This window comes from Mustela lutreola, chromosome 12 (genome assembly GCF_030435805.1).
Source record: "Mustela lutreola isolate mMusLut2 chromosome 12, mMusLut2.pri, whole genome shotgun sequence".
In the NCBI taxonomy this organism is placed as follows: Eukaryota; Metazoa; Chordata; class Mammalia; order Carnivora; family Mustelidae; genus Mustela; species Mustela lutreola.
Window position 1 is genome coordinate 27,030,596 of NC_081301.1, and position 24,086 is coordinate 27,054,681.

The 24,086-nt window shown below is 44.3% G+C and overlaps 1 protein-coding gene across 3 annotated transcripts in view; it reads left to right on the plus strand.

Moving 5' to 3' along the window:
* ABCA1 (ATP binding cassette subfamily A member 1) overlaps positions 1–24,086 on the plus strand; it is a 128,159-nt gene that overhangs the window by 38,088 nt on the left and 65,985 nt on the right. For all 3 annotated transcript variants that reach the window (XM_059143293.1, XM_059143292.1, XM_059143294.1), the window contains exons 6-7: positions 15,151–15,272; positions 17,540–17,716. In XM_059143293.1, the coding sequence (XP_058999276.1) occupies positions 15,151–15,272; positions 17,540–17,716 (299 nt within the window). The remainder of the gene's footprint in view (positions 1–15,150; positions 15,273–17,539; positions 17,717–24,086) is intronic.

Genomic DNA, 24,086 nt, shown 5'->3' on the forward strand with positions numbered 1-24,086 from the left:
GCCAAATTTCAATAACACTCTAGATTTCAGAGAGAATCCAAGGCTGGGTTATGTCACTGTAGATCCTAACCTAGAGACCTGTGTTTTTCTGCACCGACGGCCCTACTCGCAGTATGATAATGGGCTTAACCCTCTTAAACATCACTGTTAGGATTGGAAGTATCCTTGGTCTCCAGTCTTGCCCTCATCAACCTTCTCTACCACACACCCTCTCCCTGTGATGGGACCTACCTCTCACATAGCCGCTCATTTTGGGTAATAATAGCTCCAGTTAGCAGAACATATTCACTACCCTGCTATACCTTCCAGTCCATGAGGTTATTAATTCGATTTCCCTTGAAATACTTAAAGATAGCTCTTGTGTTTTTTTTCCCCTTTCTTCCTGAAGTCTTTAACTTTTCTGGGATAGATATCCTCCATTCTTCCTCTGGAATATATTTTCCTCCCTGATTTCTGCCTTTGTTCTGGCTGTGTTTCAGTGTGTTTATGTCCTTGAAGTTTATCAGAAATTACAACGGTTTTCCAGCATGGACTAGAAGGGGATTTTTGCTTCCCTGTTCTGAGCACTCTACTTCTGTTCATGCAATCTAAGATTGCTTTGGACTTTTTGGCATTCACGTCACACTGTTGACGCCTATTCCTCATGCAGTCAACCAATATTGCAGTCTTTTAAATACACAGTATTGCAAGTTACTTGTTCTCCATTTCTTAATCACGCTGTTGGCCCTTTAAACCAAAAGGGAAATCATCTATTTCCTTTCTATTTTGCATTTTTAAATTCCCTGTGTTGTTTTGTCCTTTCTACACAAACCATTTTAGATTCTGACTTTGCCGTGTGTACATTTGCTGCTGCTTATTGTTTCCTGTCATGTAGGAATTTGATAACTAGCTCTTTTTTGTTCTCATCCAGGTCATTAATAGCTGGACTAAGGCAGGAGGTTTGGGTCAGTCCACTGGAGACTAATAACCCCTTTGGATTACTCCTACTCAGGCTCTTACAGATTCACCAACCTATGGTGTCATCCGTGCTGAGCCCCTGCCCTATGATCTAGTTGGAGGACTTGTTATTTCCTCCAAGTTGGATTCATTAGACTATCCGCAGATAATGTGTGGATATGGAGATCTGGACTCAGATACTGTCTTCTAATGGTTTCCTGGACTTGAGCATCATTTTGTTTCTATTTATTGGATGAGAACTTAGAGGTCTTTTAGTTCATTTGCAGATAAATGGGTTGACTCAATCATTCAGCCAATATTTATTGAACCTAATATGTGCCACCCAGTGTTCTAGGTGCTGGGACACAGAGGTGTTCAAAACAAAATGTATCCAGTTCATTTGGAACTTCCATTCTAGAAAATAGCTTGATCTAGAAGGGGGAGTGACTTTTCCAGTTTGCACAGCCATGAGAACGTTATTCTAGGAACGGAGCACAGGTAAATGTCTGCTGCTCCACAAAATTCTCTTTCTGCAGTGGTATCTTCTGCTGGTCTAGTAATCTTTTACCTGAGAAGGTCTCTAGTTTTAAGAATTAGATCACAGACGAGTCTAATTATTCTTGAAACCATCCTGATGAGAAACCCATATAAGAAGCCTCACAGAGGGGCCTTTACCCGATTTTCTCATCACTGGAACTTTTTGGACATTCTGTTATTTTCTTCCTAAACCTATGACTACACAGGTTGAGCAGAGGTTAAATTAATGTTTGGGAATCCATGTGAGGAGCATTCATTCTTCATAAGTCCCCATGATGACTGTACCACAGTGAAAATGTAAAAACTGCACAAATTCTTGGACCTGTAGAAAAAGTGACAGGTTTAGATTCTGTCTCTGAGATGCAGACAGGCAAGGAAGAGTGTTTCTCTGAGTGTGTTTGATGTCATATCTGAGATTATTTCAAGAAGTATACAGATGACAGCTTTTAATTTTAACCCCTATCAAATTGCAACTTCAAGGGTATTATCGCTTAGGGGGATGTTAAATGGAAAGAGTTAATTTAAAGAATACATTGTTTTCTGTGCATATAGTAAAACTTGTGAGAACAGTTTGTAAATAATGGAGAATTGGAAAATGCTGGTATAAGAGAAAGAATTTGGGGCTTTGTGTGAAGATTCATTTTGGGAACAAATTCAGGCTCTAGCCTTCATTATCTGTGAACCTTGAGCATGTTTAGATTATCTCTGACCCTCAGAATACCTAGAAAATAGAGATTACCCAAGAGTCATTGAACATGAGATCAGAGGACATCTGTGGATGGCTAATAGTGGGGCACAGCACAAATGACACACAATAAATCTGAGTTGTCTCATCTCTCTTCTGTTCCTGGTGGACTGTTTGGTTTTATCAATTTGTTCAACCTCTCTGGGCCTCGGCTTTCCTTGCCTTGAAATTGGAACTTTGGCAAGACAACCTGAAAATGTTTCTTCTTGGAAACTTGGTCAGTTCTTGCAAGGGGTGAGGGGGATCAGCTGGGACTAGCCAGTGATGTGGCTGTCCCCTAGACTATAGTTCTCGAAGGCAGATAGGGCCTTATTCATGGCTCTATCCCAAGCATTAGCGTAGTAGCCAGTATGTGGTAAGCAATCAGGGGATCTTCGTGGAGTAAAAGCAAGAAAAAATACCTGCCCTTTCTCCTTCACAGACTATTTTAAGGATCAAGTAAAGTGCTTGGAAAGGTGTAAAATCCCAGCATGTGTAATTTTCTAGTTAATTCCCTTGTGTGAACCCAAGTCAATCAGGCTAAATAATAATGACAAAGGTTCTTCAAATAGTTTCAGCTTGCTTTCTTCCACAAGGTTCACCCCAGAACATTCTAGGACGTGCTGCCATGAGTCTGGAGGCCGGAAGTGGATTTATTGAGAAGCTAAGGAAGGTTCACCCTCTTGAGCCCCTTCAAAGGCCCTGGGAGAGATCTTAGCTCTCAGAAAGTGTCTCAGTAGGATTTTTAAAAAATACTCTTTTTCATAGAGAGAGCCTCTCAAATCATGTCAGGCTCAGGCCTCACAGACCTGCATCTGCTCTTGCCAGAGGCCTTGTGGAGACAGGAAGAAATGCCATCATTTTTAGCCTCCCTCCTGGCCCTTCTCCTCAGGCTCTGTCACCACCGCAGCCCTCCTGCATCTCTTTGGTGAATCCGGGAGACTCAGATGGGGTGACTAGCTGACTGACCAGAGCCAAGGCCTCCCCACTGGGGCTGGTGGCACTCAGATCAGGACTGGGTCTGAGAACTGGGACTCAGATCAGGACTGGGAAAGCTCTCAGATCAGAGCTCTCTGCTCTGTCTTTTCTACTTATTTCCTTTTCAGCTATTTAAATGCATCGGTTAGTGCTACACGCCACCAGGCTCTTCCTACTTCCTCCTCAATAATTCTGCTCATACATCCACTTTACCCCAGTGTCTCATTCATTTCCCAAATCCTGGAATTTCCACTCCGCACACTCCTTCATCTGTAAATGGCCCCATGGCCCAACCCAAGCTCATCTTGAGTTTACACTAAGCACCATCAGCGCTTCCTGCTTGGCTGGAAGCTGGGAAATGTACATCCTGGGGCCGAGTCTTGGCTTCCTGGGTGAGCCATCCTCACATGCCTATAATAAGTTCCCAGCTCCCCCACTATCCACTGCTTTAGCCCATGGCTGCTCCCTCAGCCTCACCATGGCTTCTCCCTCAGCCTCACCATGGCGTATCTGCTCCAGGACAATTCCTGTGCTTATGGAGGTGCCGTGGAAGTTCTCTGTCTTCTCAGCTCTGACCGGTGCAATGGAGAGGATTACGGTTGATGGGGGAAGGTTCTGTGGTGTGGCTGGATGCTAGATCCCCAGCCTCCCCTGTGTAAGAGACTCAGTAACTTCCATCCTTAGCCAAGACCTTAACTCTCCAGGGGTCAGGCCCTGTCCCAAATTACAGCCACTGTAATGGTTTTTAACAGAAGCTGGGTAGGTGTTCTGTGGGACTTCAGAAGATCATCTTCGGGACCCGCTGAATCAGGCCAGGACGGGTAGGTGGGACAGTTGAGAGATGACTTGCAAGCTGTATACACAGGGCTGGCAAGTCACACAGTTGTGTGGATGCCGTGTGTACTGCCATCCATGTGAATGACACTCCCCCTGAGAATTACGCTCCCTGGAGTTGGGTATTGCCTGGCCTATGTGGCTCTTTGCTGTGGCCTGGAGGACCTATTTCAGCACCTCCCAATGAGGACTAAGGTGACAACTGGCCCCCCATTGCGCCTGGCCCAGGGACTTCTGAAATGCCTTCTATCCAGGGAGTAGAGCCCAATGAAGCTTACGAGAACTTTCCTAGGAAGGAACAGGAAGGGCTTTGGCCATTTTTCACTGGGGTGGAGATGTCACTTTGGAAGTCATACCACATCATAGAGATTGAGAGTTGGAAAGAGGCAGGCATGGAGGGGAGGTCTAGGGCAGGGCTGTGTGCACCCCAACATCCTGACCTGGGCCTTGAGCTTCTCTGTCTCGTCAGCTAGATTTTATATGTCAATGCCATAGGTGCCATTTTCTGTATGTCCACAGGGCAAATCTGGTTTTTTGGGCCTTTCTGATGTGGTTCTGTAAGATTTCTATGAAATAAGTCCTTGGGTTATGCTGGATTTTATTAGGGAAATGGGGCCTAACTTTCTGAGTGTTGGATTTACTGGTAATACTGTGCTCTCACCCTGTGGACCTTTGATTCTGCTCTGATCTTTGAAGTCAGGCAAACCTGATCCCCCGAGGGCAGGGCAGGCTTTCGTGATGGGCAAGGTAGTTGGCTGTAGCAGGGAGTTGAGGAGGATATAAAACTGTTATCTTGTAAACATCCACTTGGTAGTATAATTTAGCTCTAAGCGAACACTTGGCAGCTGGCAGCCTTGGTTCAAATCCTGGCTTTTCTGCTTATCAGCTGTGTGACCTTGGATAATTCCGTAACACCTCTGTCTCAATTTCCTCAAAATGGAGATACCAGGGATCTAATATGGGTAAAGCATTTAGTGTTGTGCTTGGCACGTAAGAGGCATCAGGCTTGACTTTCATTCACCGCATGGAACTACCATCATGGGAGGTGGGGGGGGGGGTTGTTCCTTTTTATGCCCAAGAAGGAGCTGAAGTTCAGAGAGGGAAAGTAACTTGCCTAAAGCAGCATAGCTGGCAAAGGGAGGAAGAGGGCTGGAACTTCAGTCTTTTATACTTTGCTGTTAATGCATCCTAAAGAGAGTAGCCCCGGGGTAGCCAGAAACTTCCAAGGTCACAGGATAACAGGGTATGAATGGCTGGCATCAGCAAGGAGACGAGGTCTTCTGGGAGAAATACCAGACTTCCTCCACTTCCCTGTTCCCTGGGGAACAGGCATGGGTGGAAGGTTCCCCAAGACCCATCTAGAAAGAACATCCTGTGACTCACAGCCATTTCTCCTTCCCTGCCCAAACCCCTTCTTTCCATCTGATAGCCACCGAAGTTGAGGCTGCAGCCCCATACTTTGTTTTCTGCCCTTGTGGGCCCTCTGTGAGTCATCTTTTGGGGAGATCTGATGACATATGTGTCAACATTATATCATCAGACTGGAAATTTCTTGAAATCTTTGCATGATTGCAATTCACGTTCTGCATGCACTTGTTGAAAGCTCTGATCTAGGGCCTGGGGTTTCATATTTTGGAATCTTTCCGACCTACTGTGAGGAAGTTTTCCCAGGCCTGTCACGGCCAGGCTGTGTCCTGGAGCCTAAGCTGCTGGTTTCCATCCAGGGTGGGGGTCTGGCCCCGGCTAGGCTGTAACCAGGTAGATGCAGTGATGCACTGCTATGTTGAAATATTACTTGAACTAAATTGAATCAAAGGTCAACCTTACCCAGACAAGAATAGAAAATACAATTACACTCAATTACAGGACAGCACGTACCCTGCAACAGCAGACTGCCTTTAAAAAGTTGGATTGTTAACATGAAGAATGGTATTTCATGTGTCTTGCTTTTCCAGTACAAGATTTATTTACCCTGTGGGTGGGAAAGAGCAGTTTGGGAGTCCAGTGTGCTTCTAGCTGAAAGCCTCCCATTTCCTGCCCTCTCATCACTTGTTGTGTTGAGGCACAAAAGACAATCTTGGAGTGACACTTCGTCCAACAGATGAAGTTGCAGCAAATAATGGTACTGTTTTACATTTTAATACATTGTTACATTGAAGGCATAATTAGCAGGTTGGTATTATCTCCATTTTATTGATGAGGAAACTGAGGCTCAAAAGGGGCATGTCTGTTGCCTAAGGTCACAGAGTAAAGCCTTGACCCCAAGGCTTAGCATCTTTCCCCCACACCGTGCTGCCATGTTGCCTTATTCCAATACCAGGAAGCATGGGTGGCATCATCCATTATTTGATGCCAAAAATGTGATGAAGTGATTTTAAAGAGTGAAGCGATTCATTGAATTCCCCATAAAGTAGAAAGAGCCAAAGCTTTTTACCCAGAGCTGACTGAATTCAAATTTACCACTTGCTTGCTCTGTGACCTTGAGCAGGGTATTAACGCCTCTGGGTCTTTTTCCACATTTGAAAAATGGGATGACACTTCTCGTAAGCTTGTTTTAGGCATTCTAGAAAAAGAATACATATAACCAGTCTGATGCTCTGTAAATGCTAATCACCTTCCTCTGCCCACAGATCACAACTCTGTCCCTACCTTGATGCATTTTATTTGTTTTGGAAGTAAGGGAAAGCTAAGTTATTTATACATTATATATATTCACAGTTATTCCTTAGCTCAGCCCTGGAAAGAAGCCCCTTTCAGCCCTTACTTCCTTGTGAACTCTTCCTTTCCTCTCCCGTGTTCCCTAGACCTCTCATGGTCCTAGGGCTAGTTACAGTCCCACGCCGCCTGGTGTTTGGAGTGTCTGGTGGCATTTACCAGCTCATCAGTGAGCACTGATGCCCCAACCTCTCTTCTTTCCAGCCCTTTTTCTCTCATCTCTTTCTCTTTGATTCAGTCTTTCCTGTCCCTGGACTTTGTGCTTCTTCATACTTTTGGCCTCTTTCCTTCTCTTTGTTCTTTGCCTTTTCCAGGCATCTCTTCCCGCCTTCCCACCTCCCTGACCTTCACTAAGCATTCCCCGTGCACAGTGTCTTCAGCTCTTTGCTTACTTTGTCAATGCTGGCTCTTTGTCTCTACCACTCTCTTCAGGCCCAGAATTCACGTGGGCCGACGTGATGTCTGTTATCTTTCATCTCATATTATCTTCATTTTCTGCTGGGCTTCTAAAGTCAGCCCAGCTGCCTGTCACCCTCACTGCATCAGGAGTGCTCCTGGCCAGTGTGAACCCATCACCCTTTCCCCGCGGGGCCTCTGTCTGCACTTGTTCTTTGGGGATCTGTTTGCTGTTCGGGTTCTTACCAGCTGACTTTAGTCCTTATTCCAGCGGCTACCAACAGTCTGCCTTGCCCACTTCTCAGTAAGACATGGGTCTGCTACTGCCTCTGTAGATGTCTCTCTCCACTCCCTGATTTTAATGATGTCTGATTGTGGAGTTGCAGACAGGGCTGGAGGCTCACAGGTCTGCCCCCGATCCTTTCTCCATCTCCTCTTGGCAAGGACAGGGATCATGTCTTCATAGAGCATCTCGTTATTCAAGCCTTCAGGGAGCACTGAGAAATATTGCTCCTTTAAACCACAGTACTAGTGTTTTGGGTTCAGTAGCCATTCCGTAGTTTGTTGAATTAATACAAGCTAACCCTATGTGTAAAATACTTTAAGGAATATATATATATATATATATATATATATATATTACATATATATATATATATATTTTAAAGATTTTATTTATTTATTTGACAGACAGGGATCACAAGTAGGCAGAGAGGCAGACAGAGAGAGAGGAAGGGAAGCAGGCTCCCTGCTGAGCAGAGAGCCCGATGCGGAACTCGATCCCAAGACCCTGAGATCATGACCTGAGCCGAAGGCAGCGGCTTAACACACTGAGCCACCCAGGCGCCCCAAGGAATATATGTTTTGTAGGGTTAGAGTACTTATGTTGGTCTCAGGAGGAGAGTCCAGCTTCCCTGGCACTTGCTGCAGAGGGTTCAGGGAGCATAACCCGGAATATTCTGGTTTCTCTTGGGACCCCTTCACATAATTGTCATCTGTGACTTTGTACTTGTTTAAAATAACCTGGGCTCCTAGTAAAGGTAAACCTCTCCAAGGCTCCATGACTGGAAAATTCTAGAACTGTGGTTTGAACCAGGTTAGCCGGACTCCAGAACCTGAGACTGTTTGGTTATGCCTAGGTTATCCCCTCAGCAAGCCCTCACTGAAGTGAAGAAATCTGCTGTGTTGGGAGCCCCAAACCCCAAAGCAGAGAGGTTCTGAGGCTGTATACACCCCAAGCTCCTGGCCCCCTCTCACTTGTCCTAAGGAGTCACGTAGGGAGCAGTCACTCACTCTGTCTCACTCTACTGCCCAGAGCCCCCATATTCCCAGAGAAGCCCCAATCTTCCCAGAGAGGAGGGTCCAGCCATCTCAAGGAAGCTGCAGGTAGCTATCCTTGTAGAAGAAAGTAGAGGCCTAATATCAGGAAAAAAAAAAAAAGAAAAACCCTAACGAAAACACCTGAGTGTGCTTGTTACTAGCCCTTGTGTAGCAGAGAAATGTTTTAAGGTTTTGTTTGCATGGCCGTACAAACTTAGGCTGAGTAAAGCCATGAGTTAGAATCCAGCCTGGTTCCCTCCAGGCCATTGCCCAATTGACAGGGTTAGGGCTGGGAGACCCTCCTGGGATCCTTTTAAGAAAAGTATCTGTGGGGTACCTGGGTGGCTCAGTGGGTTAAAGCCTCTGCCTTTGGCTTGGGTCATGATTCCAGGGTCCTGGTATATCGGGCTCTCTGCTGGGTGGGGAGCCTGCTTCCTCCTGTCTCTCTGCCTGCCTCTCTGCCTACTTGTGATCTCTCTCTCTGTCAAATAAATAAATAAATAATCTTAAAAAAAAAAAAAAGTATCTGGGCCTTGGATGCCGCTGTGCTCACTTTCTAAGTCTTTTTTTTTCCTTCTGCCTCCTCCACCCACTTCTCAAGCTGCTGATTGCTGTGGTTCTTTTTCATGTTGAACAAAAGAGACTACAGGGATCTTGAAACTTGAGCTGGGGACTGGAGGGCACTGACCGAGAGTAACCCCAGCCGGCTCTGCGGAGGGCTTCCCTCCTCCGCCTTCCTGCTAGCCCTCCCTCTTCCGCTCGGGCCCTCCCCCTCCTTCCCGGTCCTCTGCTGGGCGGGAGAGGAGCAGAAACCATGCTAAGTGGCCGAGAAAGCATTTGCTGGGTGCAGGGCCTCTCTCCTGGCTGCAGTGGAAGTGTTTCCTTAGCTTGGTCAGTGAGGCCTGGCCCAGAGGATTGGCAAGAAACTGAGGAATCTGCCCTGTTCTTGCTCAGCCCACAAACACACGTTTCACTTGTTTTGTTCTTTAGACTCCAAGATCCTGAATTGGTTTTTTTTTTTTTTTCTTCTTTCCTTTGCCCTACCTTCCTGCATGCAAGCACCTGGGGAATAGAGAGGCCACGGTTTGCTCCTCCAGGTGGGACCAAGGAGGCTGAGTTGCAAGGGTGGGGTATTTTGGTCCATATTGGAGAGATTGCATCAGGAAAGCGCTCTTGGCCTTTTGATAGATAGTGACTCTGAGTCTTCTCTGTGGGCAGCAGGGACTCATGTTGAATTTACCAGTCCAGCTCCGTGATGACCATGCTCTGTGGCAAGCATCTACACCTTCTCAGTTTCCAGTGTAAACTCTTGAGGGTCATCAGCTCTTTCCCTCTGAAAAGAGTGCTTTCCCATTCTTTTTTTTTTTTTAAGCTTTTATTTATTAATTGGACAGAGAGAAATCACAAGTAGACGGAGAGGCAGCCAGAGAGAGAGAGAGAGGGAAGCAGGCTCCCTGCTGAGCAGAGAGCCCGACGCGGGACTCGATCCCAGGACCCTGAGATCATGACCCGAGCCGAAGGCAGCGGCTTAACCCACTGAGCCACCCAGGCGCCCCTGCTTTCCCATTCTTGATCTTGGTTTTCACAACAGCTTGTCAGTGGTGTTGGCTCCATTTCACATCAGAGGACACTGAGGCCCAGAGAGATAAAGGAAAGGGGAAAAGCAAGGTTCATGGCTCCACACTTAGGAAAGAGCAAAACCAGGACTTGAATTTGGATCTTCTGGTGCCTCCTCTGGGCTGGGCACTATTGTACTTTGAAATGACAAAGTCCTGGCCCTCGAGACATTTAAAAAAAAAATTATTTATTTATCTGAGAGAGAGTGAGAGAGAGAGAATGAGCAGGGGGAGCAGAGGGAGAGAGAGAGAATCTCAAGCAGACTCCACGCTGAGCACGGAGCCCTACACTGGGCTCGATCTCATGACCCTGAGATCATGATCTGAGCCGAAACCAAGAGTCAGATGCTTAACCCACTCAGATACCCATGTGCCCCTCTTCTGGCAAAAAGCTGTGTGCCTAGACAAGGGTAGCTCCATCTGTGTGCTGTTTGAGGGAAGTAAAGGAGGCTATTAGAACACAAAGGACCTCCTAACCCAGCTTGAGGGTGGGAAAGTCTGGGCAGGCTTCCTGGAGGAGATGACTCATGGACCAAGTCATTAAAAAAGGGGGGTGTGTGGGTAGAAATTAGCTAGGCCAAAGGGGGAAGAAGGGCTGTTTTAGACATTTGAATTTCTTTATATTCTTGGCTTCTCCACTCATTTTCCTGCCAGCTATATAATAGAGAAAATGGAGACCAGAGGTACAAAGCCACCCCATTCTGGCCCCCACTATACTCCTTGGTCTTCCCTCACCCATTTTACTCCCCATATCTTAGGTATTGAGGAATCTTCTGTATGTTTATCTGCTTGTTGATTTATTTATTCGTGGAAGAACATTTATGGGCACCTAGTATGAATAGAGCACTACAACTACAGGGTGTCCTGGCTCTGCCATGCTGAGAGATCTCCCCAGCCACAACCTCAAGAGATTTTTGGCCCCTTGTCCTTTTCCAGAATTTGGCTTCAGCCAATTCCCCCCCTCCCTCCAAGCACTTACAGACAAGCCTCATCTTGGTCCCTTGCCTGACCTGTCTTCTTCATTTCTCCTCGTCCTTTAGTGACGGTTTCTTCATCTCGCTTATCAGTCTTGAAAGTTCCTTGAGGGCAAGAACTGTGTCCTCACCTTCTCATTACACTTCACTTTGGTACATTGGTAAAGTTCAGTGAAAGAAACCCTTCTCAATAATCGAAAAATTATCACCATTTTTTGAGCATGTGCCATGAACCAGTTTTTCACTATTCATGCTTTACCGATGACGATCTCCAATCTTTCCATCTTGGGAAGGTGGGGATACTGTTATCCTTGCCTCTTAGGTGAGAAAAGTTGGTCTCAGGAAGGCAAAATGCATTCTCAAAGCCACAGTCAGTAAATGGCAGGGTCTAGTGTCAAAGTTAGGTTTTCCTGCTCCCACATCCCTGATCTTTGTACCACTTCACTGTTTCTCAAACTCCACTACAGTCACCTGGGAAGTTGTAAAATTCTGATACGTGGGTATCAGCTCCGGAGGTTCTCATTTGATGTCAGGGGCTGTAGCCTGGGCATTGGAGTTGTTGTAACACGAGCCAAGGTTGAGAAGCAGTGCACTGCCCTACATTGCCTTTCTTTGTCCATGCTGGCTATAGCTGTTGGCGGTAGTATGTGAATCTAGGTCCACGTGTGTGGTACGCACGTGACCAGAACATACTCCTTGGTAGCCAGGGATCTTTGGCCCGCCCTGCTGCTCCCCCACCCAGCGATCTCATCACCCTGTGCACATGCACTGCCAAGGGTTGTTGACTATTAGGTCCGCCTCTTGGTTCTTCTGTGTCACCCGGGGGTGTCACTGATAGGCGGTTTGAGTTTGATCACACCCAGCTGTTCTCATCCTCAGAGCCTGTTGACATAGCAGAAGAGTCTTATAAACACACTGAGTCTACTTGCTGGTCTCAAGAGTGTCATGACCTCGACCCACTGCAAGTGCAGGCTGGGTCGTCCTGCCACACTTCAGCAGTCCTGCTGTGGAGCAAGGAGGCTGACCCGAAGTTCCCGAGCACAGTGTGCACGTTCGGCTCCGGCTTTTCACACTCGGGAGGAATTGGTGGTCCCCGTGGCTGAGGAGGGCCAACTCATGTGTGTATTCTGTTCTGTCTGGGGCTCAGAGATGTCTTTATTTCACCCCTTATTTTATAGAGCAAGGCAGTGGAGGCACAGTTTGGGTGAAATGTCCTGGCGAATAAATGGATACAGATCCCAGCTCTACTGACTCCCATTGTGTTGTTTTTCCCATTGTTCCACAGTGGTCAGTGTCTGGCTTTTCATGCCGGGCTTCACTTGAAGCCACCAGATTTCCTACCTTCCTTCTTGAAAGCTATGATTGGGGTTAACACCTGGCTGTTACTTTGTGTCCCTGGGAATATAACAAAGGGATCCTGTTTACTCCTGGGTTGTAGCCTGGGGATTGTCCTGATATCTCTGGGCCCTTCTTGGTCCTACTCGACTGAAAGAAAATCTGATACTGCTGAGATACTTCTCGAATCTTCCCAGCCCTGATCTTACCTCCTGGTATTTATGATCTAGCCATCATTCTTTGTAATGACCAGTAATTCATTGCCAGGCTTTGATCTGGGCACAGGGATACAAAGGTAAAACACATATCCTGGGGGCAGCTGGCTGGCTCAGTCCATAGAGCAGGTGGCTCTTGATCTCGGGGTTGTGAGTTCAAGCCCTGTGTTGGTTCAAGCCCCATGTTGTTTGCTTAAAAACAAACAAACCAACCCACATACACATATTATGTATCTCAGAGGCAGAGTTTAGTGGAGATAATATGGAAATAAAAAAAAAAACATTCCTTAAAGTGTGGTCCCCAGCCTCTCTGGATTAGGAGTATAAGGAATGCTTATTAAAATGTAGTCTCTTTTTTTTGTACTTTTTAAAAACTTTAATTTTAGTTTTTCAGTGTTCCAAGATTCATTGTTTATGCACCACACCCAGTGCTCCATGTAATACATGCCCTCCTTAATACCCACCACCAGGCTAACCCAACCCCCCAACCCACTTCCTTCCAAAACCCTCAGTTTGTTTCTCGGAGTCCACAGTCTGTCATGGTTCATCTCCCCCTCTGATTTTCCCCAATTCACTTTTCCTTTCCTTCTCATAATGTCCTTCCCCCACTCCTGACCCACTATTTTAGAGTCTCTGGGAATTGGGTCCAAGAAACAGCATTTTAGTATGCCCCCTAAGTGAATCTTAGGTGCCTTGAGGTTTGGCGATTATAGGAGTGAGTGCTGCAGTAAGAGTATAGTGTCCTGTATGATGGCTACCACCAGGCTGGTGTTCATGTGTAGGAGGACATCTTCTGAGGAGGGACACTAACTGGGCAAGGAATAGCTTCTTGAAATTGTCGTGAGGAATACCAGGTGTTAGTATGTCAGGTGTAACCAGACAGTCATTTCTTTATAGGTGTGAATCATGCTTAACTTACCCTTTCTAATAGCTCTAAATTGTTCAAGTTTGCTTGAGAACATGCCTGGATCTGACAGCAAAGATGAGAGTCTGGTTGGGCATTTGTGCCCTCCTTCTGCTTTATCTATGCACGTGACCCCCCCCCCCCCTCACCCCCAGGATTAATTCCTGTCCTCTTTAAGCCTCATACTGTAGCTCCATTTCAGATCAACCCTCTATTTTGCTTCAGTTAAATGATTGGGTTTGTAAGGTTTGCCCCCTAGAGGTCTGTTAGTGCCTGGGTCTGTGGGCTGCCGTTTGCAAATGAGCCTTGCCTAGTCACAAGGAAAGGGTGGACTGGTTTTCTCTTTATTGAAAGAAGTTGGGTTATTAAGAGGGTGGGGCAGAAGAAGAAGTCGACAGTCAAATGAAAGAGAGCAGGGAAAATGGTAGCATTTCAGAGTGAGGGGACTCCCACCTAACATCTGGTCAGAAACCTCTCATTTTGGAGAAGCTGAGGTTCAGAAAGAGGATATGAAATGACCAAATGACACCGCTAGTCATAGACTCCCAACTCCGGGGACTAAAATTCTGGATTTCTGGCCCGTGCTCTTTCTGCTTCATTACCCTGGAATGTACCTGGAGGCTTTATTTTTAAAGAGATTCTTTATGAAATCCTGCAGCCATCGAGTCATTTAGGTGGGTTGATTTTTAAATATATGCTTGTGTTTTCTTAAAATCTAGCAGACCTGGGCTTTGGAGCTTTGTATCATGTGTTTCACGGTTGAAATTAAAGTGAGATCACATCCGTGAGAGTGCTTTGATATGCGTAACACTCTCCTCCAATGGTTCTCAAAGTGTGGGTCCCAGACTGGCATCATCTGCATCACCTGGGAGCTCCTTGGAAATGTGATTCTCTGGTCTCATCCCAGGCTGGCTGATTCAGAAACTCTGGGAGTGGAGGCAGAAAATCTGTTTTAACAAGCCTTTAGATGATTCTGTTGTCCACTCAAGTTTGAGAACCACTGTTCTGCATCAAGAGGAAGATCAGCCTTCCGGGGTTTGTGGGTCTAAGGCTTTAAGTAGCTCCGGTGTTTAGCTGAGGTGGCATGTGGGAGACAGGAGTAGTAGGGTTAAGTTCACAAATCTCAGATGGGATGGGTGAGATCACTTAAAAGGTTTGGCTTTTGGGGCGCCTGGGTGGCTCAGTGGGTTTAAAGCCTCTGCCTTCGGCTCAGATCATGATCTCAGGGTCCTGGGATCGAACCCCGCATCGGGCTCTCTGCTCAGCGAGGAGCCTGCTTCCGTTGCTCTCCCTCTGCCTGCCTCTCTGCCTACTTGTGATCTGTCTGTCAAATAAATAAATAAAATCTTATATAAAAAAAAAAAAAGGTTTGGCTTTTTCCTCGAAAAGAAGGAAAGGCTGTGTAAGTGTTCACACTGTTTGAGTCTAGGAGCACACTCGGAGTTGGTTCTGTTAATCTATAGAAAGCACACTTTTCGTCTCTCCTGTAGGGCAAAGCTCCTGTCCTTTTTCTGTATGTTTCAGCCAGAAGCCTGTGGTTATCAACTGGTTTAAAACGAGACCGTCAATATTAAGATGTTTTCTCCAACTGCCTCATTGTCCTAACTTTCTTTTTTTTTTTTTTTTTTTAACTTATTAAATGAAAATAAAATACTTTTCTCGACAGGCTTGAAGCTTCAGGATTTCCTGGTGGACAATGAAACCTTCTCTGGATTCCTGACTTACAACCTTTCTCTGCCAAGGCCTACCGTGGACAAAATACAGGTGGCCAATGTCAGTCTTCACAAGGTAAGCTGCGATGTTCAGCTTCCTCCGTGGGGCTGATGGAAGTTATATTGTTTAAGAGTGTCTGGAAAGAAATGAATCAGCCCCTGTTTTGGTTATGGTGCCTAAGGAGGTTATTAACTCAAGTTCCGCTTACCCATTTTTACTTCTCTGTTCAGGGAGGCATTGCCAAAGCATTTAGAGAGTGGAATGTGCAACCTGGGGTCGTGGACCAGCTGGTTGAAATACACTGATTTCCTGCCTGTCAACTGGCATTTGTTGATATCTTTCCCCTAGAAAGGGGGGAGGTGAATTTAAGTTAAGATGAATTAAGCATTTTTAAAAATTTTTCACAATTCTCAGACTATAACCAGAGTTGAGGATTATTGAACAGAGCAGCTGTCTATAAAACCTAAGACAGGAGGGGCGCCTGGGTGGCTCAGTGGGTTAAAGCCTCTGCCTTCAGCTCAGGTCATGATCCCAGGGTCCTGGGATCGAGCCCCGCATCGGGCTCTCTGCTCAGCAGGGAGCCTGCTTCCCCCCTCTCTCTCTGCCTGCCTCTCTGCCTACTTGTGATCTCTGTCAGTAAATAAATAAAATCTTTAAAAAAAAAAAAAAAAAAAACCTAAGACAGGAGATTTAAAAAACTTCATGCTTCCTTTAAGGATGAATAAGAAAATTATATAAGGAGAAAAAAATGTTTTTCCCTTAATTTGTAAAGCCAGGAAGTAATATTGGTGTTTATATAGAATTTTAATCGTAGATTCTTAGAAAACTTCCTTTGGCATAATTAAATATCATAGAGCTCCTGTGCAGTGAGTAGCAGACCCAGGTTGTATGGTTATTGATTTTCTGAGAAGCTTCCCAAGTTTATTCTTTGGCAGAAAAGGGCCCTGCTTCTTAACCCTATCTAATATCTACACACTAGCTTATCTTTACAGTAAGCAGAAGTGGAAATGTTTATGCCTGAAAATAAGATCCTTGCTTTACATGATGTAGAATTTTTAAAATTAGAAAAATGTGCTTACTGCTTTGCCCTTATGAAACTAGGAAAATATGCTTTGTATTTACCAGTTGTATGGTTGGGAGATGGGCCAAAGACAGCAGGCTTATGAAAACAGTTGCATTTAGCACAATTTCCATTTCTCCCTGCCAATTTTGTATCTGCCACATCAGATCAGTTTAAAATGAGGGGCATCCTAAGTGTGGAGGTTGTCCTCGCATGGTTTTAGGGTCTCTCTGTAGTCCACGCTCTCAGACCCAGATACTGAAGGTAGGCTAACAGCAAGGACTGCTTGGGGAAAGGAGTAAAACTGAAGGGCACTTGCATGTCTGGTAGTAGGTGAAAACTTCATGGAAACCATGGCAGGCCCAATGCTCTGCAGTGTTAGAAAGCTACACAGGCCTGCAGCGGCTTTGGTCCATCACTCACACTGGGTTGTACTGCAAGGAGGTCAAGCTACACTAATTTAAATTAACAGGGGGAGGTAATAATGGAGTAATGCAGAATCTGCATCATCCGTTCATTCCACAGGTATTTACTGTCGATAATGTTTCAGTATTATGGACTCAACGTGAGCAAGAAAAGCAAGCCCCTCTTACAGAATTTGCTGTTTCATGGGCAGGAAGGACCATGTATGAAGAGGTGCCATCTGTTAGGCCCAGGAAAGCTAATTAAGTAGACAAAATATGGCCAAGGAGAGGCTCTCTAGGAGGTCTGGTATAATGAATGCGTAAGAATGATTTACAGTTGGCCTTTAATGAGGCCTTTTCATGAGAGGCTTGGATTTCTCATACTCTGCTCTGGGGCAGACAAAGGAAGAGTTCCAAATTCTAAAATTGCTTCAACATAGTTTTCTGCATCTGTGAAATATCTATCCCTGTAAGTAAATAGTATGAATGCTTTTTTGTCCCCATAATTCAGCCCAACCCCAGTTTAACATATCACAAGTTCCAAAATAATGAGATTGTTTTTCTCTAATAAAATAATTAAAATGGTTTCAGGAGTTTAGACTTACAATTCCTATTTCCTGAATCATGTGTCCCATTCTTTTGAGAAAAAGAGTTGGAATCAGGATTTTCCTTCATAAGGACAAGAGTGTGGGAGATGATGAGTCAAATACAACATTCAGATTTTAGGTTTCCTGTCAAATTGTGCCTTGATACATTCCAAAGGTCCGTAAAGAGATCTGATGCATTGCACTATTGTGACAGTGTCCATTCTTCAAAGCTGTATTGACCCTGCCTCCCATCTTTGTAACCCGGTTTTGCTTGTCTTTCTTTGCTCCCAGGTATTTTTGCAAGGCTACCAGTTATATCTGACCGATCTGTGCAGTGGATCAGAATTTGAGGAGGTGATTCAGCTTGGTGAACAAGAACTTTCCAAGCTTTGCAGCTTGCCAAGCGAGAAACTAGATGCAGCAGAGCAAGTGCTTCATTCCAACATGGACATCCTGAAGCCCATCCTGGTGAGTAGGCCTGCCTCGTGGAGAAGCTTCAAACACTCGTGCTTTTGGAATGTGAACATTTTCCCTGGATAATATAACTTTGTTTTTTTTGTAGAAACTTAGGGCTGGCTGGGAGTTTGAGAGGTGATTTAGCTCAGTGGTATCGTGTTCTTTGAAACCTCTGGGACTTTTCCCAAACGGTCAAGGTGGGAAGAGTGAGTTGGGTATGGCTTTGAGTCTAAGCGTAAGGTCCTTTGTGACTATTTCAGAGAAGACCTGTTTTTTATTTTATTTTATTTTTTAATATTTAAATATTTAATTTTTTTAAATATTAAATTTTTAAATTTAGGGTTGAGTATAGTTCCAGAATGGGTATATTTCTTTGGATTTTCTGAGAGCTCTAGTTGACATACCTCTCCAACAACAGCATTTAGCATTTGGTGTTCTGGTCTCCTTCTTACCAGATAGCACTCTGATTTGTCAGTAGGTTCTCTTAAAACCAGGGAAAGACCCTGGTTGTGTCTTTCCACAGAAGAAGGATGTGCCTGGAAAAAGACGTTCCTCATTATAATAAAAAGAAATCAGAAACCTTTGGGACTTTGTGGAGCATGATTTCTTTCTAGAGAGATCCATTATCCCAGGTATATTAAGAATGTCCAGTTTTTGGATGCTGTGGCTGGATCATACCCTAGAAAGCGACGTTAGAAACATCTCCTGCCATTTATACACTAGTGACCATCAAGAAGTTCTTGTATCCTACTTGACTCTATGATGGTGCAGCTTTTGCCTGATATGAAGGTAATAGAACTCTGTGAGTTCTTGGGATTTTCTGTGGTAGGGTTGATGGTGAATTAGTCAGTATAAAGGGTTGAGGCCTAGTGCCCAAGATTGTTTTTGTTTTATTTCAGAAGTAGCATTTTCTGTTTCAGTTAAAAAAAAAATACTGAGTTGCTTTGTTCAGTGGTCTGTGATTCTATTGGTTAATGTTTCTCTGGTATAATTTCAAATAAGATCTGTATTTCTGAATGGGGATAAGGTTTGCACTTCCAGAATACTGGTCCAAGTGGCTACCTGAGCTCATTGATGTAGACATATGCAGCCTGTTGGCACTTTTTGGGTTGTGTGACACAGAGGGCCAAAGGTTATTAGAAATGGTCGACCATTTCCTTGTACAGGTTTAGTTATTTTTGCTTTATTTATCTATAAGACAGAAATGTTCATCCTTTCAGCCAGAATGATGCAAATTTTGGAAGTAGGGGTGCTTTTAAAAGACATAATAATTTATATTGGTGCCCATTCATTGTTTCATTTCTGTTTAATTAATAACCACTTACTGTGTGCACAACCCAGAAAATCCCTCCACTCATATAATGTATGAATTGCCCTCCAAGTAGAGTGACAGTGTAGCCTTCATGATCTGATGGTCAGCAGCTTAGGTTTCAGCCCGATGATCACTCCTCCTGGTTGGGCGGGTTAGCATGACACTGTATGTGGAAATGCACCATCAAAACTGTCAGCTACATCGTAGCCTATCTTGTTGTGGTTACGCCTTGTAGATCATTTGGTTCACAACTGGGTATGAAGGTGGCTACCATATGCTTTTTGCACATTTCTTGGGCACAGAGAGCATCTCCAGTTCTGCTCCTGTCCATCTGCTGTTGCTGAGATCTCTCTCTCCATAAAGTCAGAAAATGAGGCTCTTGAATTAGAATGTAGTGAGTGGTCAGAATTGTTCTGTGTAAGGTGATTTTTAAAGGATACCTTTGGGATGAAATGACTTCCAAACATTTTAAAATGTGACTTTTATTTATCGAGTTAAATGGTGCCTTAATTGGAGCACTGGGATTGATACTTGATTTATAGTAAACAGCCTGTTACTCCTGCCGCTTGGTTGACATTTCAACATTTTCGATGTTAGATGAATGTGACATGCGACATTGTTGGCAATGGGCAGTTAATGACACTGAGAAACACACAAGAGCTGCAACCAGATGGATGGTGCAGAGTCGTGGGGAGAGAAACTGGGGTGTCAGTGTGTGTTTCTGTCCTAGAAGTGGATTTTCAGTAAAGACATGTTTTGAAATATTTCTCTTTCTCTCTCTCTCTTTTTTTTTTTTTGGTTAGCGTGGGTGTTTTTCTGTTTTTCAGCCAAGTGTATTCTCTTTCTCCTGTGCTGCCTCTGTCTCCTGCTGACCTCTGGATGACAGTGTTTTGACAATTTGGGGGGAAGTGTGGCAGAGGGGAAGGGCCATGGGCTTGGGGTCAGCTGTGTCTGAATTCAAACATTGCATCAGCAGTTTTACCAGCTGTGTGACCTTAGATAACTTGAGTGTGAGTGAGCCTCAGTTTCTTTTTCTTTTACATACAGATTATATACACTTTATCCTTTGTCATTATTGGTCATGCATACGAAGAGCATGACAAGGGGACTGACATATGTTAGGTGTTCAATAAACAGAAGTTAGTCATCAATAGAAATATTTTCATGCTGAAAGCAATTGCTGGCCAGATAGAAATTTTCTTCTGTGTTAGGACTCAGTTGTGCCAAGCAAAGTAGTTCTGAAGAATATTTCAGTGAAAAATTCTATTCTTTTTTAAAATTTTTATTAACATACAATATACTGTTTGCCCCAGGAGTACAGGTCTGTGAGTCATCAGGCTTATACATTTCATAGCACTTACCATAGCACATACCCTCCCCAATGTGAAAAATTTTATTCTTTGTCTAGATGTTGTCAAGGCTGCTTACCCTTTGGATTCTTGTTTATGTGTACACCTCAATTATTTATACCTTGCATGAAAATTAATACCAGATGTCAGAATGTTACTGCATCCTTAAAGTTCTCTGGGATTAATAGTGATTTCCATTAGGCATTCTCCTTTTAATTTAAAAACATATTCATTTATTGAACTATGTTAAATTCATTATGTGTCAGGTATGTTCTGGGAGCTGAACTCAGCTAAGATCCTCACAAGGATGGCTTTGAGGAGTACAAGGATAGGGCAATATATGAAATATTATCTCCAGGTTAAATGCATTTGTGAAGGGAGACTTAATGTTCATAGTACTTGTACTGTTAACAGCCTCTAGGAGGGGATCGTGGCTATTAACAGTGACTCTTTTGCCTCACTGCTCAGCAAGGTGGATTTGGCTGTTAGTTGGTTGGGGCAGGTGAACTTCCCTTTGCTTTCTTTGCATGTCCTTCTTGAAGCAGCACCTACCTTTCCCAGACAGTGGAGTCATCTTCATGGGGAGACCTCTCTCTGCTGTCCTCCAGTAACCTCCAATCTGTTTTGGACTGTGAGAATGAGCCATGACAGGGGACTAGCAAATTCTGGCCAGAGGGATTTGTTTGCTTCTCTCGTCAAGGTCCTTGCTCATAGTGTTGGTTTCTTACTGTTGCTGTAACAAATAACCATACACTTAGCAGCTTAGAGTAACATGAATTTATTATTTCATAATCCTGTAGGCCAGAAGTCTGGGGCACAGTGTGTGTTTCCCTTGGGTATACTCCTTAGAGTGTCAAGAGACTGAAACCAGAAGCTTTATAGCACTGTATTCCTTTTTAGAGGCTCTGAGGATACATCTGCTTCTGAGCTCATTCAGGTTGTTAGCTGAATTCAGTTTCTTGCAGTTGTACGACTGGTCTCCTGTTTCCTACCTGGACGTCAGCTAGAGGCTGGTCTTTGCTCCTAGAGGCTGCCAGCATTTCTTCTCATGATTTTCATGTGGATTCTCTCCAGGGACGCTGGGTCAAGACTCTCATGCTTTAAGTTTTTCTCTTTTCCTTCTGCCATATCTCTCTGTTTCTAGCCAGAGGAAGTCTTCTGCCTATATGGGCTCACGTGATTAGATTGGACTCATCTAGATAATCTAGAATCATCTCCCTATTTGAAAGCCTACACATTTAATGATATCTATAAAGTACATTTTACCATGTGATTTAACATACTCAGGTGCCAGGGCCTAGGACCTGGACTGCTTTGGGGAGGGCACTCATCCTGCCACTAATGTCTTTTACTGAAAGGTATATTTCATTATGGCTTTGAAATGTTTCCTCAGTGCTCTTGGCTTTTTATTAGTCCCTCTTCAGCTCTGTACATTTTCTTGGCCATATTCTGGGAGTGACTCCAACACATAATAAACATTACCCACTAGGTTTTTTTTTTTTTTTTAAGATTTTATTTATGTATTTGACAGAGAGAGATCGCAAGTAGGTAGAGGCAGGGAGGGAGAGAGGGGGAAGCAGTCTTCCCGATGAGCAGGGAGCCCAGTGTGGGGCTTGATCCCAGGACCCTGAGATCATGACCTCGGCTGAAGGCAGACCCTTAACCATCTGAGCCACCTGGATTCTCTCCAGGTGCACCAGAAGACATGTGAAGGGAGCACTTTGTTCCACAGAAACTGAACTTTCCCCCGCCCCCACTAGAGTTTTTAATGCGCAAACCGAAGGCAGCAGTGACTTTGGGAAGTAGAACGTCTCTGAATAAGACATGAGATGTTCGCCAACAAAGGAAGATTTACTGTGGTTCTGCTTTGTACCAGGTCCTACTCAGGGCAGACAAATGTTCATGGAGTTCATGGGCACTGGGAACCAACTTTCAGGCTTTGGGAATTTGAGGAATTTTTCACAGGTGCTGGGTCTGTAGACTGAGGGCTGTCTTTCCATCCCAGTTTTCCTGATGAGCCCTCTGCAGCTCCCTGACACCAATCTTTGCCAGCATGGGACACTGGAAGGCTGGAAAGAGCAAGGGGTTAGCTAAGCTTGGGTTCTCGTCTTGGCTCACCGTTGTCGCAGTGATGTAAAAATGGTGTCTGATCCCTGAGGTGGGGCAAACAGTGTCTGATTCTTGAGTTAGGAAGGACAGGCATATGAACTTATCTTCATTTTAATAACAATTTGGGGACTGCACAACCATGTGGTTAGATTGCCTTGACCTCTCTGGATACCTTTACCCTAAAAGGGAAAGTTCAGTTTCTGTGGAACAAAGCGCTCCCTTCACATGTCTTCTGGTGCAGGCAGCATATTCTTGCAAAGGCAGAACTCATTTCACGGGACAAAGGAAGTAAAGTGAGTGGTGCCCTGAGGTCCCCAGAAGAACAGTGATCTCACAGCTGGGCTCTGTGTAGATTGAAGGAACAGACAGAGAAGGATGAAACAAAGTCATTATTGTCTTGCAAGCTCTTTGTTTAGCATCTTCTTGATCCTTAGACAAAGACTTAGAACACAGAGGGGCATGGCTCATTCATTTTGGGGGCTACATACTTCAGCTTATCCCATACAGTCCTTAAGCATCTGTGTGAATTTTTTGCAGGAGAAAGTTGTTGCTTTTCTCCTTCTGCATAAAATTCATACATTTGTGATAAGTATTAGATTTTGTTTGGTGTTGTTTGGTTGTACTGCCCATCTGTTCACAGCATATGCTTTCATCCAGTAATCCATTGCAATCCTTATCATTTGGTAAATGGTAGAATGACACAACTCATAGATTTACTCTTAAGCCTGTGTGTTTAGGGGCACTCGAGTGGCTCAGCTGATTAAGCATCTTCCTTTGGCTCAAGTCATGGTCTTGGGGTCCTGGGATGAAACCCTGCGTTGGGCTCCCTGATCTGTGGGGAGTCTTCTTCTCTCTCTGTAGCTCCCCCAGCTTGTACTCTCTCATTCTCTCTCTGTCAAATAAATAAATAAATAATGTTAACTGTTTCCTTAATTCCTATAGGAAAAAGGGAGCACACAACTGGAGATAAATGGGTGAATTAAACAGTATTAATAGGACTTACTCTACTCCATATGTGTAGACATTTCTGCTTCAGACTGTTTCTTCCTTGAAAAGTACTGCTATTTCTGAAATTAAGGTTTCGGTTTGATTTTGGTCCTGAATTATGTGGTAATAGATGTATTAAACTGTGTTTAGAAATAGCAAAAAAATTGGGGCACTTGGGTGGTGCCATGGGTTAAGCCTCTGACTCTTGGCTTAGGTCATGATCTCAGTGTCTTGAGATTGAGCCCTCTATTGGGTTCCACACTCAGTGTGGAGTCTGCTCAGGGTTCTTGCTCCCTTTCCCTCTGCCCCCGTCTCCCGTGCACTCCCTCTCTCTCTTCTTCTTCTCAAATGAGTTAATAAATCTTTTTTTAAAAAAAGAAATAGCAAAAAATTATTTTAATTGCATTAAACACATCAAATTTAAAAGTTAATATTTAAGTTTTTGAGTTGTTTTTAAAAGATTAGTACCTCTCTCAGACATGAGTTTTAAAAGTTCTCTACTTTGGTTAGAAATATTAAAATGTCCCTCAAAGGAAAACTTCCTTGTCATATGAACCATTGGAAAGAGGTAGACATCTTCTGGATGGCAGTAGTCTCTGTTCCTGGTATCTGGCTTACTTTTTTT